This window comes from Rhizophagus irregularis, chromosome 7 (assembly GCF_026210795.1).
Source record: "Rhizophagus irregularis chromosome 7, complete sequence".
NCBI lineage: Eukaryota > Fungi > Glomeromycota > Glomeromycetes > Glomerales > Glomeraceae > Rhizophagus > Rhizophagus irregularis.
The window spans coordinates 1,484,527-1,499,089 of NC_089435.1; the positions used below are offsets into that span (position 1 = coordinate 1,484,527).

At 27.0% G+C, this 14,563-nt stretch overlaps 2 protein-coding genes across 2 annotated transcripts; both read right to left on the minus strand.

The window, feature by feature from the left end:
* Window positions 1-988: 988 nt before the first annotated feature.
* Window positions 989-2,068, minus strand: OCT59_027130 (uncharacterized protein; the record flags this gene model as incomplete). Its single annotated transcript, XM_025328517.2, has 1 exon — window positions 989-2,068. One exon carries the CDS (start codon window positions 2,066-2,068, stop codon window positions 989-991), a length of 1,080 nt encoding a protein of 359 aa, XP_025166324.2.
* A 4,916-nt stretch (window positions 2,069-6,984) lies between these two features.
* On the minus strand, window positions 6,985-8,406 carry OCT59_027131 (uncharacterized protein; the record flags this gene model as incomplete). Its single annotated transcript, XM_025328518.1, has 1 exon — window positions 6,985-8,406. One exon carries the CDS (start codon window positions 8,404-8,406, stop codon window positions 6,985-6,987), a length of 1,422 nt encoding a protein of 473 aa, XP_025166325.1.
* Between the last annotated feature and the right edge of the window lie 6,157 nt (window positions 8,407-14,563).

Here is a 14,563-nt window from a genome sequence, read left to right on the forward strand (position 1 = left end):
TTAGAAGTATTTTCGAAAAAACTTTAGCATTATGAAAATACTACAGTACAAATATTTTTATAAATTTTATAATTATTTCTTATTATTTTATATTACGTCAATTTTAAAACTTATAACTTAGGAAAAAAAAATATTTGAACAATTAAATGTATTAGAATCTGTTCATTTCATTTATTATTATTCTTTTGATACTCATTTTACTTGATAAATTATTAATTTAACTAAACCATTCGAATTAATAAAAATCTGATGATTATTTAGAGAATTTTGGATATGGATTTGGTTATAATAATCTATTATTAAATCAACAATTTCTTCAATTAATTAATTATAAAATATTATAAAAATATGATTTTTATGAATTTGAAAATCAAACTATTTATCCAGCGTTCAATTTAATTGAAAAAATTTTGATCATCTTCTATCAACGTCGATTAATTTTCCTACATGTTATATTGATTTTTTTTTAAAAAAAAATAATACTTCTGTAAATATATTTGATATAATATTTTATTTCTTTATTTAAAAATAAAAAAAAATTTAAAAAAAATTTGGGGAAAGAAAAAGGATAAAGAAAGAAATCAGTTTAAAAAACTAAGGGAAATTTCCGGAAAAAAAGAAATCCGAAAAAAAAAAAATAAATAAATACCAAAAAAATTCTGAAAAAAAGACAATAATTTGGTCCAAAAAAGTGAAAAAAAAAAATTTTTTTTAAAAAAAAAAATCGAAAAAAATTATATAAAAAAAAATCGGTCTTAGAAGACCGAAACAATAGGATTATTTAATAAAAAAAAAATTCAGTTTTGGAAAAAAAAATGAAAAATTTTTTAAAAAAAAGAACCAAAAAATAATGGCAAGTCAGAGCATCGCATGAAACAAGTGAATTTCCATCATTTTTTTGCATATTTTGCACTGTTCTATAAACACTACAATTATATCTATTTTGTTATTGTGAATTGTGACATTTTATTATATACCAAAAATAGAATTAGACCCATTCAAAATTTTCATAACCACTAACACCAAAACCTATGGAATATTTTTCAACTATTCCTCTCATTTTATATTCATTGATAAATTCATTCATTTGCTCGCTCTGAATATAATTATCAACACCTACTCTTATTAATATGGGATTCCTATCTTTCCAATTATCAAAAAATAATACCATGCCACCGAATAATTTAATTATCGTGCTAGAAAAAAATTTAAACTTAAACAAACTAATCGGTGATGATTTAGCTAATATTAATAATAAATTGTCCCAACTAAATTTATTATAATATTCATCATATACGTTAATAACTAATCCACTTAAAAATTGACAAGAAATTAATAAATTCTCAAATTCTGAGATAAGTGAATTACTATTATTAATAAGTGACAGATGAAAATATTTTAGATTTGGACAATTTTGATAAATTGCTTGAATAAACATTTCACTATTATCATAACGATCACTATAAAGTACACTAATTTCAGTAAGATTTCCTTTTGTATTTTCAATTAAATTTGCCAAAACTTTAGGTGTGACTCTTCGTGTTCTTAGAGTCTTTAAATTAGGCAATGATATATTTTCTAATTGATTAATATCAATAATGTTATAAGGTAAGTAAATTTCTAAATTTAATAGATTTACAAAATATGAAAGAAATCTCGTAATAGGTTTCCATTCAATTCTCAAATATTGGATAGTATTAGCATGTTTAATTAAAGATTCTTCAAGAGATTTATTAAATGATTCTTTTCTTTTCTTTAGTCTACCACGATGGATGAGATTAACGATGTTTAAGTTTTTTTGTACTTCAATTAATTTAAAAATTCCAAAATTATTAGAATTAATACCAACACTTAAACTTTTAATCGATTTGCATACTTTAGCCAATCCTTCTATAACATTTTGATCAATATTACCTCGACAATAAAAGGATTCTAGTTCTGAAAAGCAATGTTCAAAACCAGTAATATGATGTAATTGACAATCAAATTTATCTGGGATAGAAATATGTATATATTTCTTATCACCATTAATAAATAATTTCAATATCTCATTTCTTATAATGGACATTTTTGATTTTTCAAAATTTTTTGAAGAAATTTCGTTTTCCAAAAAAAATAAACTCAAATATTTACAGAAATAAATATAATTAAATAAAGGTCGCTGATATGTTTCTGTAATGAGATTATTAATTCCTTGATTTTTCAAAATATCTCTTGACTCCTTTGATAAATGTGAAATTATTACATTAAATAGTAAAATCTTTGACTTTATGGTAACGTACTTCCAAGGATTTTTCCATAAAAGTGGAGCTGCTGTTACACACCAGGTTCTGTTAACTAAAAGGCATGAATGAAGCGTTTTTTTGTCATTTTTTATTTCTTCAAATATTAGGTAAAGTATATCTTTGTCGAGATACCACATTTTTTAAAATTAAAAAAAAATTAAAAAAAATGACGTGAGAAATTTTCCTTTTTTATTTATACTTAATGAAGTTTGTGTACTTTGTGTAATAAATATTAACATAATGTGTCAATTGTGTCATGATGGTACGTGAAGATCCATGCGTCCATTCACATGATTGTTAACCAATAAATCACAAATTTATCATTTTTCAAAAATGATAATAAGAGCCAATTCGTGAGAAATTAGCATTATTCTAACAATAAATTTTGGGGAATATTTCTATAACCCTAACATCTAGTGATCACGGAAGTATCCAAATATAGCACATTATATTTATCTCATTGAGTTGAATTGAATAATGAGAAATTAATCTCTCTAAAACTGATGGATTGCAACATATCATATAATATTTTAAGAATTGATTTTTTTGAACTTATAAAAGGGTGTCTTTCATTTTTCATTTCCCCCAAAAAAATTCTTAAAATTTACCAAGAGATACCTAATTGGTATACTGCAAATTTCTAAACTCGACAAATTTACAAAGGTGTGACAGAAATCCAGTAATAGGAGTCCAGTCAATTTTCAAATATTGGATAGTACCTGCATATGATACATCATTTATTCTGTCACGTAAACTCTAATAAATACCGATTGAAACCAACGTCATTTAGGTTTTTTATACTTCAATTAACTTAATGATTCCAGAATTATCAGCACAGTAATATACATAAACTTTAAGTGTTTTGATTGATTTGCATATACTAGTTAAATCTTTTAAAACATTTTGAGGAATCATATCAGCATTACAATGAAGAAATTCAAGTTTTGAAAGCAACGTTCAGCTTCTGTAATGAGATGTAATTGATAATTAATATATCGTGGAATATAAAGATGAATGAACGTCGCATTACTATTACTAAATAATTTTAATATCTCATTTCTTATAATAAACTGTTGAAACTCTTCTATTTTAAACGAAGAAATTGTTTTGTTCAAGGAATATAAATCCAAATATTTTTAAGAAATCAATATAGCTTTGTGCCGGAATATAATCACGTGATAAGACTAGAGCATGTGACTGATATATCTATTATCTAATAGTTAATATATTTTACATAGTTAATATATTTTACCTCCCAATGCCGACTCCCCAATATTTCTTTTAAAGGATCAACTATTTTCTTCCCGTCATCAACCAAAAGTGAAGCGATGGGTTTCTTGATTGCGTTAATAGTCTCTCCTTTCAACCGCAAGATTACTATCTATACCGATTCGGCCAACTGTATAACAACTTATTACCATCGACTACACTCTCCCGTCGTTAGTCCACGACGCAAATTGAAACAAAATAATTTTTTGATATGGGATTTAATTTTTTACCTTATAGAGTCAAAGAACTTACATGTCTTCTTACAAAAGTCAAAGGACATAGTAATAATTTTTTTAACGATCAAGCTGATGAACTAGCTAATGCGGGGACGCACGCATATCAAAGATCCTATAATTATCAACCACAAATTTTTCCACAATACGAGCTTAGATCTCTTTAAATGGAACAACAATTACGTTATAGATCGAAACGTGAGAAAATGGAGTAACAACACGATTGACCCTTTAATTTTCTCTTTCGCCTGCTGTCAAAGAACAAATCACCAACGGCGACATTGATTGGACTTTCACTAAAGAATGGATCAATTATAACCCTTAGATTCTGTTACTGACTTTAAGTTATCAAAGATGCAAGGATCTAAACTTAAGAAATATAACTTTCTTTATCATACCGCAGGCATTCAGCAAAGAAACTACCCTAGATTGTACCCAACTAGTGCCATCCCCTGCGTGCAATGTAATAGTCACTTGGATAATAACAAACACGTCGGACTTTGTTCCGCACACAAAGACATTTGTATAGGTATACTAAAATGTCATTCGACGACTCTTTTTGATATCATTAAAGATTACGCCAAAAGTTTAACTTATGGATTATTGGAAACCATACAATCCTCCCCATTGATCAACACCTCCTTTGATTGAAGCAACACCCGCTTTACCTTTTGATACACCATTTGCTGATCTTACTATGATTTTTTACAATTATTTACCAAAGAAAACACGATTCCAGACATTCTTGACTTTTATGGATAATATAATGCCCGACATTAACTCGCTTATTTGAAACAAGCGAAGTACATTGTTTAAAGAATGGGTGCTTTTTTAAACATTACAAAGAAGAAAAAAAATTTTATTACAAAAAACATCGTACACAAATTAGGCGTGCAACTGAGGATGCACTTTCTGCTTCGACACACACACAATATCGAGAATGACAAAGATTTACTCATAATTTCAACCCCATTGATTCCATATGGCCATATTGGTGGTTTTTACGATGCTACGGCGCATATTCGATGGACTTCAAGTAACTTCTTACATTAGGGTTCTTGGGAATCCCATAGAGATAACATTTTGTTCAATAATATAGATTTATTCTCTTTTTATAATTATCACGTTTTATTCAAGTCATATAATTAATTTTTTATAATCACTCATTTCTTTTTCTTTCCTCGGCTTGCGAGTCCCGGTAGTGCTCTTGGAGCTCTCCCATTGCTCGTTTTTATTTCCAAGGCCAAGGTATCATCGTCTCCTTCGGGTTTCGATTTGGTTGTTAGTGTTAGAATTATTTTAAACTTTTTTTTAACTGTCTGTATAGTTCGTACTATGGCTTTGTGTACTTTGCGACATAAAAAAAAACCATAGCTGATAGTTAATATATTTTATATAGTTAATATACTTTACAATATTTATATAGTGCATATACTATGGCATATATTTAATATGTTGTAATTAGTATAGAATTTATTATAAAAAGAGTCAATGTTAAGATCATCGACGGTTAAGATATTCAATAAAGTTTGATTTTTATCCTTTTACACTCTAGTCACTCTATCCTTATTTATTAGTATAAATCCTTTATTTACGTCTGATCGTATAGGCTTATTGGGAAGCTATACTATTGTAATGGCGTAGTATACCTAGTAAATTTATTAATTGTGGGGCGCAGTATTATATTTAATCTTAGTGTATAAATTTTTTATTTAAAATTGTATTTTTAATTGGTCCGAAAAGACGTTAAACTATTAGTCATGTGAATTAAGGATAATTGGTCCGCAATGACGTTAAACTATTGGTTACGAGATTCGGGAATAATTAGCGTCCGAAATTGACGTTAAACTAGTATCAAGTGATTTGGAATATCAAGTGATTAATTCGTAGATCATGACGTCAATATTAAAATTATTATAAATCATAATTAAGGAGGTAATGACGATCATTATGGATAGAATTATAAAGATAATCTTATGGATAGGTTGGATTTAATCTTATGGAAATTTTGAAGTTAAAATCTATGAAATCAAATTATGAATTTGGTGAAACATAAACAAATATAAAAGGGAGAATAATGTGACTTCCCCAAAAACAAGTTACGATTCTAGAGTTATAATTTTGGAAAATGAAGTTTTAATAGAATCTATTTATTTATTATTTAACATTATTAAACCAAGCATATTATTGTATTTATTTATATTATTAATAAAGAGTTATTTTGTTAATATCTAAGGTGGCAACGTGATTTATCACGGGCTTAGATGTTACACTATCTGTGGTTTTTAGATAAGATCTACGTCGATCAAATCCGATTTCCAACCTTCTGATAAATATAATTTTAAGTTATACATCGCTTAATATCAAAGCAATTAAAGAACTGACGATAACAATAGTTAAATAAAGGTCGCTGATGAGTTTCTGTTATAAGATTTTTAAGATTAATTCTTCGATTACTCTTCATAGTATAATGCTTGACTTGAAGTTATAACTATCCCAAGGATTTCTCCACCGCTACTACAAACCAAGTTCTATTAATTAAAAGGCATAAATAAAGCGTCTTTTTATCATTTTTTATTCCTTCAAATATTAGGGAAAGTATATCTTTGTCTGTTTGTCAAGGTAACCACATTTGTTTTTAAAAAAAATGAGTTTTCAATGTGTTTTGTGTAACGAATATAATAAAAAGTGATATCATAATGATATGCATCATTGCATCATTCTGTTTGTTCATGTGATCGTCAACTCATGAAATAGAAAACTATAGTTTATATTTTTTGCTCCGGACTCGCAATTCCTAACATTAAATTGTTTATGAATATTACCTCTTTCCGAAATGATAATTTAATTTACTTAATTTATATATTTAAGATACTTAATTTTTACTTTTGTTTTTCTTGATAAATGTGAAATGAATTATAAATAAAACAATAATTTTTCGTAAAAATAAGAATTTTATTGACAAGAATCAATATATTGATGAAATTATTGAACTGAACCTACATATTTGGAATAAATATATATAAATCATAACTATTAATGAAAAAAAATAAAATAAAATGCGTTTAATTAGACAGTAACGAAAAAAAAAATGATTTCTTTCTTTAACTTCAATATTAACTATCTGTGATAATAAATAAAAATTAATTTTTGTAATTCCTATAATAAATACAATCATTTTATACGTAAAAAATCTTTTAAGCCCAATCAAAATTTTGATAACCAATAAAATTACGATCAATGGAACATTTTTTAATTGTTCCTCTTACTTTATATTGTTTGATTAAATCTTCCATTTGCATTTTACTACATTGAAGGTTATTTATTGTTAATAGCATAGGATTTCTGTCTTCCCATTTATCAAAAAATAATTTTAAGTCTTCTAGTTTAACTGTACCACTAAAAATAAATTTAAACCTAAACAGGCTTACTGGTGATGATCTAGCCAAAATCATAAAGAATTGATCCCATCTAAATACTGCAAAGCATGTGTTAATAATTAATCCTTTCAAACATTGACAATTAACTAATAAATTTTCAATTTCTAAGATAAATAAATTACTATCAGCCAATGAATTATTATTAGCCAATGATAGATGAAGATATTTTAGTTTTGAACAATTTTGATAAATTACTTGAATAACCATTTTATTATCAACACTGGATATACTGATTTCAGTAAGTTGTCCTATTGTATTTTTAACTAGATTTGCCAAAATTTTAGGTGGAACTTGATTTACATTTAGGATTTTTAAATTAGGTGATGATAAATTCTCAAAATAATTGATATCATTCCACCCATTGCAAATTTCTAAACTTGATAAATTTACAAGATATGAAAGAAATCCTGTAATAGGAATCCAGTCAATTTTCAAATACTGGATAGTACCTGCATGTTTGATTAAAGATTCTTCAAGAGATTTATAAAATGATTCATCATTTATCTTCTTTTGTGAACTGTCATAATGAATACCAATGAAACCAACGTCATGTAGGTTTTTTTGTACTTCAATTAATTTAATGATTCCAGAATTATCAGCACAGTAATATATATCAACTTTAAGTGTTTTGATTGATTTGCATATGCTAGCTAAATCTTTTAAAACATTTTGATCAACATTACAATGAAGAAATTCAAGTTCTGAAAGGCAACGTTCAGCTCCTGTAATGAGATGTAATTGATAATTACTGATATTTCGTGGGATTGAAAGATGAATAAACGTCGCATTACTATTACAAAATAATTTTAATATCTCATTTTTTATAATAACCTGTTTGGACTCTTCTATCTTAAACGAAGAAATAATCTTTTCCAAGAAATTTAAATCCAAATATTTTAAGAAATCAATATAGTTAAATAAAGGTTGCTGATAAGTTTCTGCAATAAGATTATTGATTCCTTGATTCTTCAAAATATTTCTCGATTCTTCTGATAAATATGAAAGTATTACATCGAGTAGTGACTTGAAGTTATAACTATCCCAAGGATTCCTCCATAAAAGAGGAACCGCTGCTACACACCAGGTTCTGTTAACTAAAAGACATGAATAAAGCGTTTTTTTATCATTGTTTATTTCTTCAAGTATTAGGAAAAGTATATCTTTGTCAAGGTACCACATTTTAATTTTTTAAAAAAAAGAAAAAAAAAAAGAGAAATTTAAAAATTTTGCCTTTTTATTTTATATTTGGTTTGTTTTGTGCAACGAATATAAAAAGTGATATCATAATTATCATCATAGTGTGTATGACGATGCATGAAGATCTATGCATCATGATTTGTTGCGAGCGCACATCTGAAATGTGTGTCAGGTTGACGGCGCAGTGTGGCGTAGCGATTTTTCCAAAAAAAATTAAATTGCAATTTTTTTTATTTAAAATAAAACCTTTAAATTACTGCACTAGATGTATTTTCGTCCGCTCTACAAATTTACTTAGAGTATATACGGGCGGTCTTCCGTTTATAAGTGAATTTTGTAAAACAGATGAAAATACATCTAATATGTAAATTTGAAAGCATTGCATTAAAAAGAAAATCTTCAACTTAGATTTTTTTGAATTACTGCGCCACACTGCGCCGTCAACCTGACACACATTTCAGACGTGCGTTGCGAGCGAATTTCTAACAGGTGATTTCCATCAATTCACGTGATCAAATTTTAGTTTTTGCTCCGGATAGGGATTGGAATCGATCATCAAATGTAGATTCAATTGTTTGTTCCTTAAAAAATAATCCATTTTAAGCTTTAATAATTAATTCCATGATCAGTAAATATATAGATTCTGAATTAAAATTGTAAAATCTACTATATCGTCAGCTATAACATCGTTGCCGATCATTTGCCGATCATTTCCTCATCGATCAATTTTTCTTTTTTGAAAATATTTAAATCATGCATTTAATTTTTGGATGTAATGTTGAATTAATTTTTTTGTTTAATTTCAATTTTCTCTTCAAAATTCGATTTTATTTCGATTATCGATTCCAACCCCTAGCTCCGGACGCAATTCCCTAGTGTTAATTTGTTACTTTTTTTTTGAAATGATAATAATTATAACTTAATTTACTTAATTTATGTATTTAAGCTACTTAATTTTTTACTTTTGTTTTCTAAATAAAACAATAATTTTTCGTAAAAATAAGCAATTTATTGACAAGAGTCTAAGATTTTAGGGATCGAATCTAATTTTTTTTAAATGTTTCATCGAAATATTGATGAAGCTATTGAACTTAACATAATAAATTATTGGTTTTTATCTTTTTTGATATTTGGATCAAAGATAAATAAAGTAGAGAGCTGCGAAATTTAACTCATCATCTAAAATCAATTCTGCGTCACAAAATTTTTAGTTTGGCTGTTATATTATCGTCACAAATTTTGTTTAATTTTTAACACTTATTTTAAAAAAAAATTTAAATAATAAATATTAAATACTTAAGTTTTAAAATACCTGAGTTTCGAATAATAGCGATAGAACTGTAAAAACATCCAACCTAGGACTGGGCAAGTGTATAGTAATATCTCATTTCTTAAGATAAATTTTTTAGTCTTTTTAAAGCATATTGAAAGAAATTATCTTTTCCCAGGAATATAAATTTAAATATTTAAGAAATCAATATAGTTTAACTGAAAAAAAAAAAGATACTACCTTTTTGTCCGAAGCGTAAGCGTAGGACACTTCCATTCTACTCCATACCATGCATGTTGGTGTCTGTCCGCACGCGTGTATGGCCAATAAAATCTAAGGATCAGGTGTAACCTTAGATTTGTTTACGTGCATCTTTATGCCCCTGATTCTAAAAATATCTTTATAAAGTCACATGACTACTGTTTATACGTTAAATTTAAAAATTTTTTTATCCCTGATTTAAATTTTCTTATTTCTTAAAAGTTTTTTATGGCATTCAAATAATAAATTAATTTTTTTTTACTCATAATTTTTACATTTTGTATTTTTTTTAATTAAATGTTAACTTTTATTTTTTTTTTTGACAATCATGAGAATAAATTAAAAATTTGCAGTACAGTACAAAGTATGAAAGTATGATAATAAAATGACATTTTTTAGTGATACTATTACTTTTTTTAGCATTTTTAGTGTTATATTTTTAGTGTTCAGTTTAAATTTATGAACATGTAATTTATGATGCTTCGGACGCACCAACGGTTACCGTTTCCTAGTTATATTTAATTGTTATTGCGTATTCTGTGTAACAATTATTGCAATAGTAGTCAATGTTTTATTGGTTGGTTAATCTTGACTGTAGATCCATTCATTGGATCTAACTTTCTAGCCTAATGACGCAATGCAGTTAAATGAAGATCTATGAAACCTAGAATGTATCTTGTGAAAATAACTAATGAGATATCGTAAGTTCAAATATTTAACGAGCTGTCTAAAAATTTATTGTTTGGTAAAGGTTAGTTTAGTACTTACATAAGGTTACAACGTACATTTTTCTTTCAGAAGCAAGGTTACGAAAACGATTATGTTTAATGATCTTTTAACAACCTTACCATAATTATATTTATAAAATGGTTGCAGTAATTCAAGTTTACGATGCAAAAGATTATTCAGCAATTCTACACGTTCGTTCTACATGCATTAAAGTACATTTATAATAAGCTAAATGGATTACAAAAAGAATAAAATAGAATGAAATGACCATGTTTGAAAAAATTATTCTCTTCTAAATACATTTTACACGAATAAACTTGAAAAAATATATCCAGATGAAAATATTCTATCTTGGACTTTTAGCCAAATACTTTGGACTGCTACTTGAAGAATCATCTAGTCCAATATTATTCTTGAACTTTATTCTCACCATTCTTCACCATTCATACGAGTTGCAAAAAAAACCTACTTGTATAGATTCGTAACGATTTATCATTTCAATTATTTCAAAAATAATTCTTTTTAAATAAGATATTCTCTTGCACATTTAAGATTATTTGGAATTGTAATTTTTTAAAATAACAATAGTGAGTATTATAAATTTAACGTAGATTGCAACAATAGTACTTATACAGTTGAGAAGATTGAAATATTTAAACTATTTTTTATTTTTATTAAAAATATATATATATATATTGGCTTGTTTTAAATGAATTAATTTATTCATAATTTAAATTTTAAAAGCAGTTATTAAGGTTTAATTTTAATAAATGTTATTTATAGAAAATGTCTAACGTTAAAATATATTTTACGAAAGGTAAAATAAATAGCATCATTATATTTTGCACATATCATAAATTTGATCGGAGTAAAAAATTACAAGCGACTTACGATTTGATAGCGATAGCAAGGGCTAAAAGTTATGACTTGAGCTATCCATAAGAGTACTACTGATAGTTTATGTTATTTATATTACAAAATATTTAAACTTAACAACGTCGATCCCTCAACAAAAATTTTTGGGGAAGAAAAATATAATTTTTCATATATAAAAGATGGAGACGGACTTGCCTAAATAAAAACGTTAAATTTTTAGAAAACACAAAGCCTTATTTGTTGTGTGAGTTTAAAGATATGGGGAAACTATCAAAAAAAACTTTCTTTTAATAATAATACTATCTCGATTCATTGTTTCGGTAAGATGTCGGTAGATATGTATTCACATTTCAAATGTGTAACAGTGTAAGTAAGGCAAAAAAGTGTTTACGAAACATAGCGCCTTCGTTAAAGTTAAACTATGAAATGGTGAAGCTTCTGCAAAACTAGCATTCAAAATATACAAAAAGGATATAGAGCTTATTGTTATAGGTCGTCAAACCCTATAAAAAAATTTTATCCGAATATTTCCATTATTTCTCCGTGTCTTCCGTAAAAATTCCGTGAAAATAATACATTCACGGATATCCGTGTTAGCGAGATGAAAATTTCCATGATTTAAGGTTATTAATTCCATGAAAATGATACATTCACGGAAAAAACATGGAAAGATAAAACACGGATCAGATTTTTTACAGGGAAAGCGAACGTCTAAAAGGTTGTTAAAAGAAAAGGAAATTGTAATACGCGAACAAGAAAAATATGAAAGCGGGGAGGTGAGGAGTTAAGGAGAAGATCAAACCAGAAAGTTTGTCAGAAGAATTCCAACATAAAAGGCAATAAAAGACGTCAAGAAAAGAATGTTCTCGACGGAAAAGCTTACGATATATATTTTTATTACAACATACAAACGTTGAAATAATGAAACCTTGATAAATAATTTTTAAAAGTACAATAGGCTTAGTTAAGAAGATCAAAGTCAAGAAATTATTTAAACATCAGAAGGTAAGGACTGACATCGTACTTAAAAAAGAATATGCAGAATCTTTTAGAAGTGGAGATTTTGCTACAAAAGTAGAAGATCTATATGTCGGATGGTATAAAGGAGATACATCCACCATTCAATGTGCTGAAAGAGACTAATAATGACAGTTAATATTATGGTTAGACGAATGTTTAAATAAAGAAAATCAAGAAGAAGCTGAAAGAGAAATTATCAAGAAATATACGGGATTTATATAATGCGAAATACGTTAATATTTGTATTATACACGGAATTCGCAAGTTAATTTTATTTATTGATAATGAAGGATCGGTAAACACGGCCATCGTACAAGGTCACAAGGAAGATCAAGAAACGATGAACGACTGTCACATAAGTTCAAATAATTATCCGAGACAATTTGAGATAAACTAAAAACATAAAAAGTCAGTCAATTATGAATCTCGTGAAAATATCCAAAAGAACATCTACTATGACAATCATAGTAATCTATATCGTGTTTTTAATATTCCTTTAGCTTTATACCTTTTGATTAAATCACGAAATTCTGCTTCCACGTATGGAGATTTAATAATATAGGGTGTTTATCGCAGGATTTTTCCGTAAATTGGTACGTTATTTCACACCAAGTTCTGTTAATTAAAAGGCATGAATAAAGGGAATTTCTATCATGTTGTAATTCTTCAAACATTAGGGAAGTACGTTTTTGTTGAGTTTCACCATTTATTTTTTTAAAGCAAGATATTAAAGAGTAATAGCCCTATTAATATTTACTAATGAAACATATTTGTTATAGCAGAATGAGCAGCTGTTGTGTAAATTATTAAAATTGGCGTTCCGTAGGAAATGTTACTAATGTCATTCATTCTACACAAACTATTTACCTTTACATACGTACGGTGAAACCCAATGGAATTACTTGTTTAAGAATAATTATTCGTAACCATATTTTTATAAGAAAATTTTATCGTTAATATGCTATTTCATCTCTATCCCAGAATTTGAGAATTTGTTAACTAGTTGTCAACTATTAATTGGATTAATTATTATTGAGACAGATTAAAATATTAATAATGAATGAATTTAGTTGGGATAAATCTTTTATTAAATTGCTCTAAATCATCAGATGTCATCAGTTATATTATTTATCGCCGTTTTCAAAATGGTGTACAAAGTTTATTTTGTGATTGTATATTTGAATACCAATATTCGTCCGGTTTTCATCCGTTTTCTGTCCATATTTCGTCCGGTTTTCGTCCGGTTTTCGGTTTTCTTTTTTTATTCAAATTTAACTGCGTATATCATTTTTAAAACGGCGATAAGTTTAATCCTTTAAAATAAGAAAATATAAAATTATTTTTTGATAATTAGAAAAATATGAATTCTATATTTGAAATAAGTAGCAGTAGTTATTATGACATGAATTGAAGTAGTAATTAGAAGGTTTAATCAAAAAATATACTTTTTATTGAATTTAATACTCACATATTGTTATAAATAATTAGATAATAGTATTCTTTATTCGAAATTTTATTTAGTAAATTATTGTATATATTTTACGGAAATATTTATACAACCCGGTCCGGGAAACCAAAAAAAATCGGCCAACTTAATTTTGGTCAGTTTAATTCCGGCCGGAATTAAGGCGATTTTGGCCAGAATTACGAAAATCAGGAAAATCATGTGCGGATCCGGTCCGGGTTTCCGGGTTCGTCCCGTTTGCAGGCCTCTAGTCAGATAATTGAAGCACATCACGTTTATTATTTTTACTAAAGTTGGTTCAATATTTAAAGTAATTGGCCATCCCAATAGTAAATTTATACTAAATACGTATTAAATCTTTTCACATGCGAAACAACAAATAATTATTAGTACTATTAAACTAGAATGGGATCGTCATGCATTCATATGTCAATTGCATTATCCCAGTTTAATTGTACAAAAGCGGTCGCACAAAACATGATGTAATATTTATCATAAATAAATAAAGAAAATAAGGT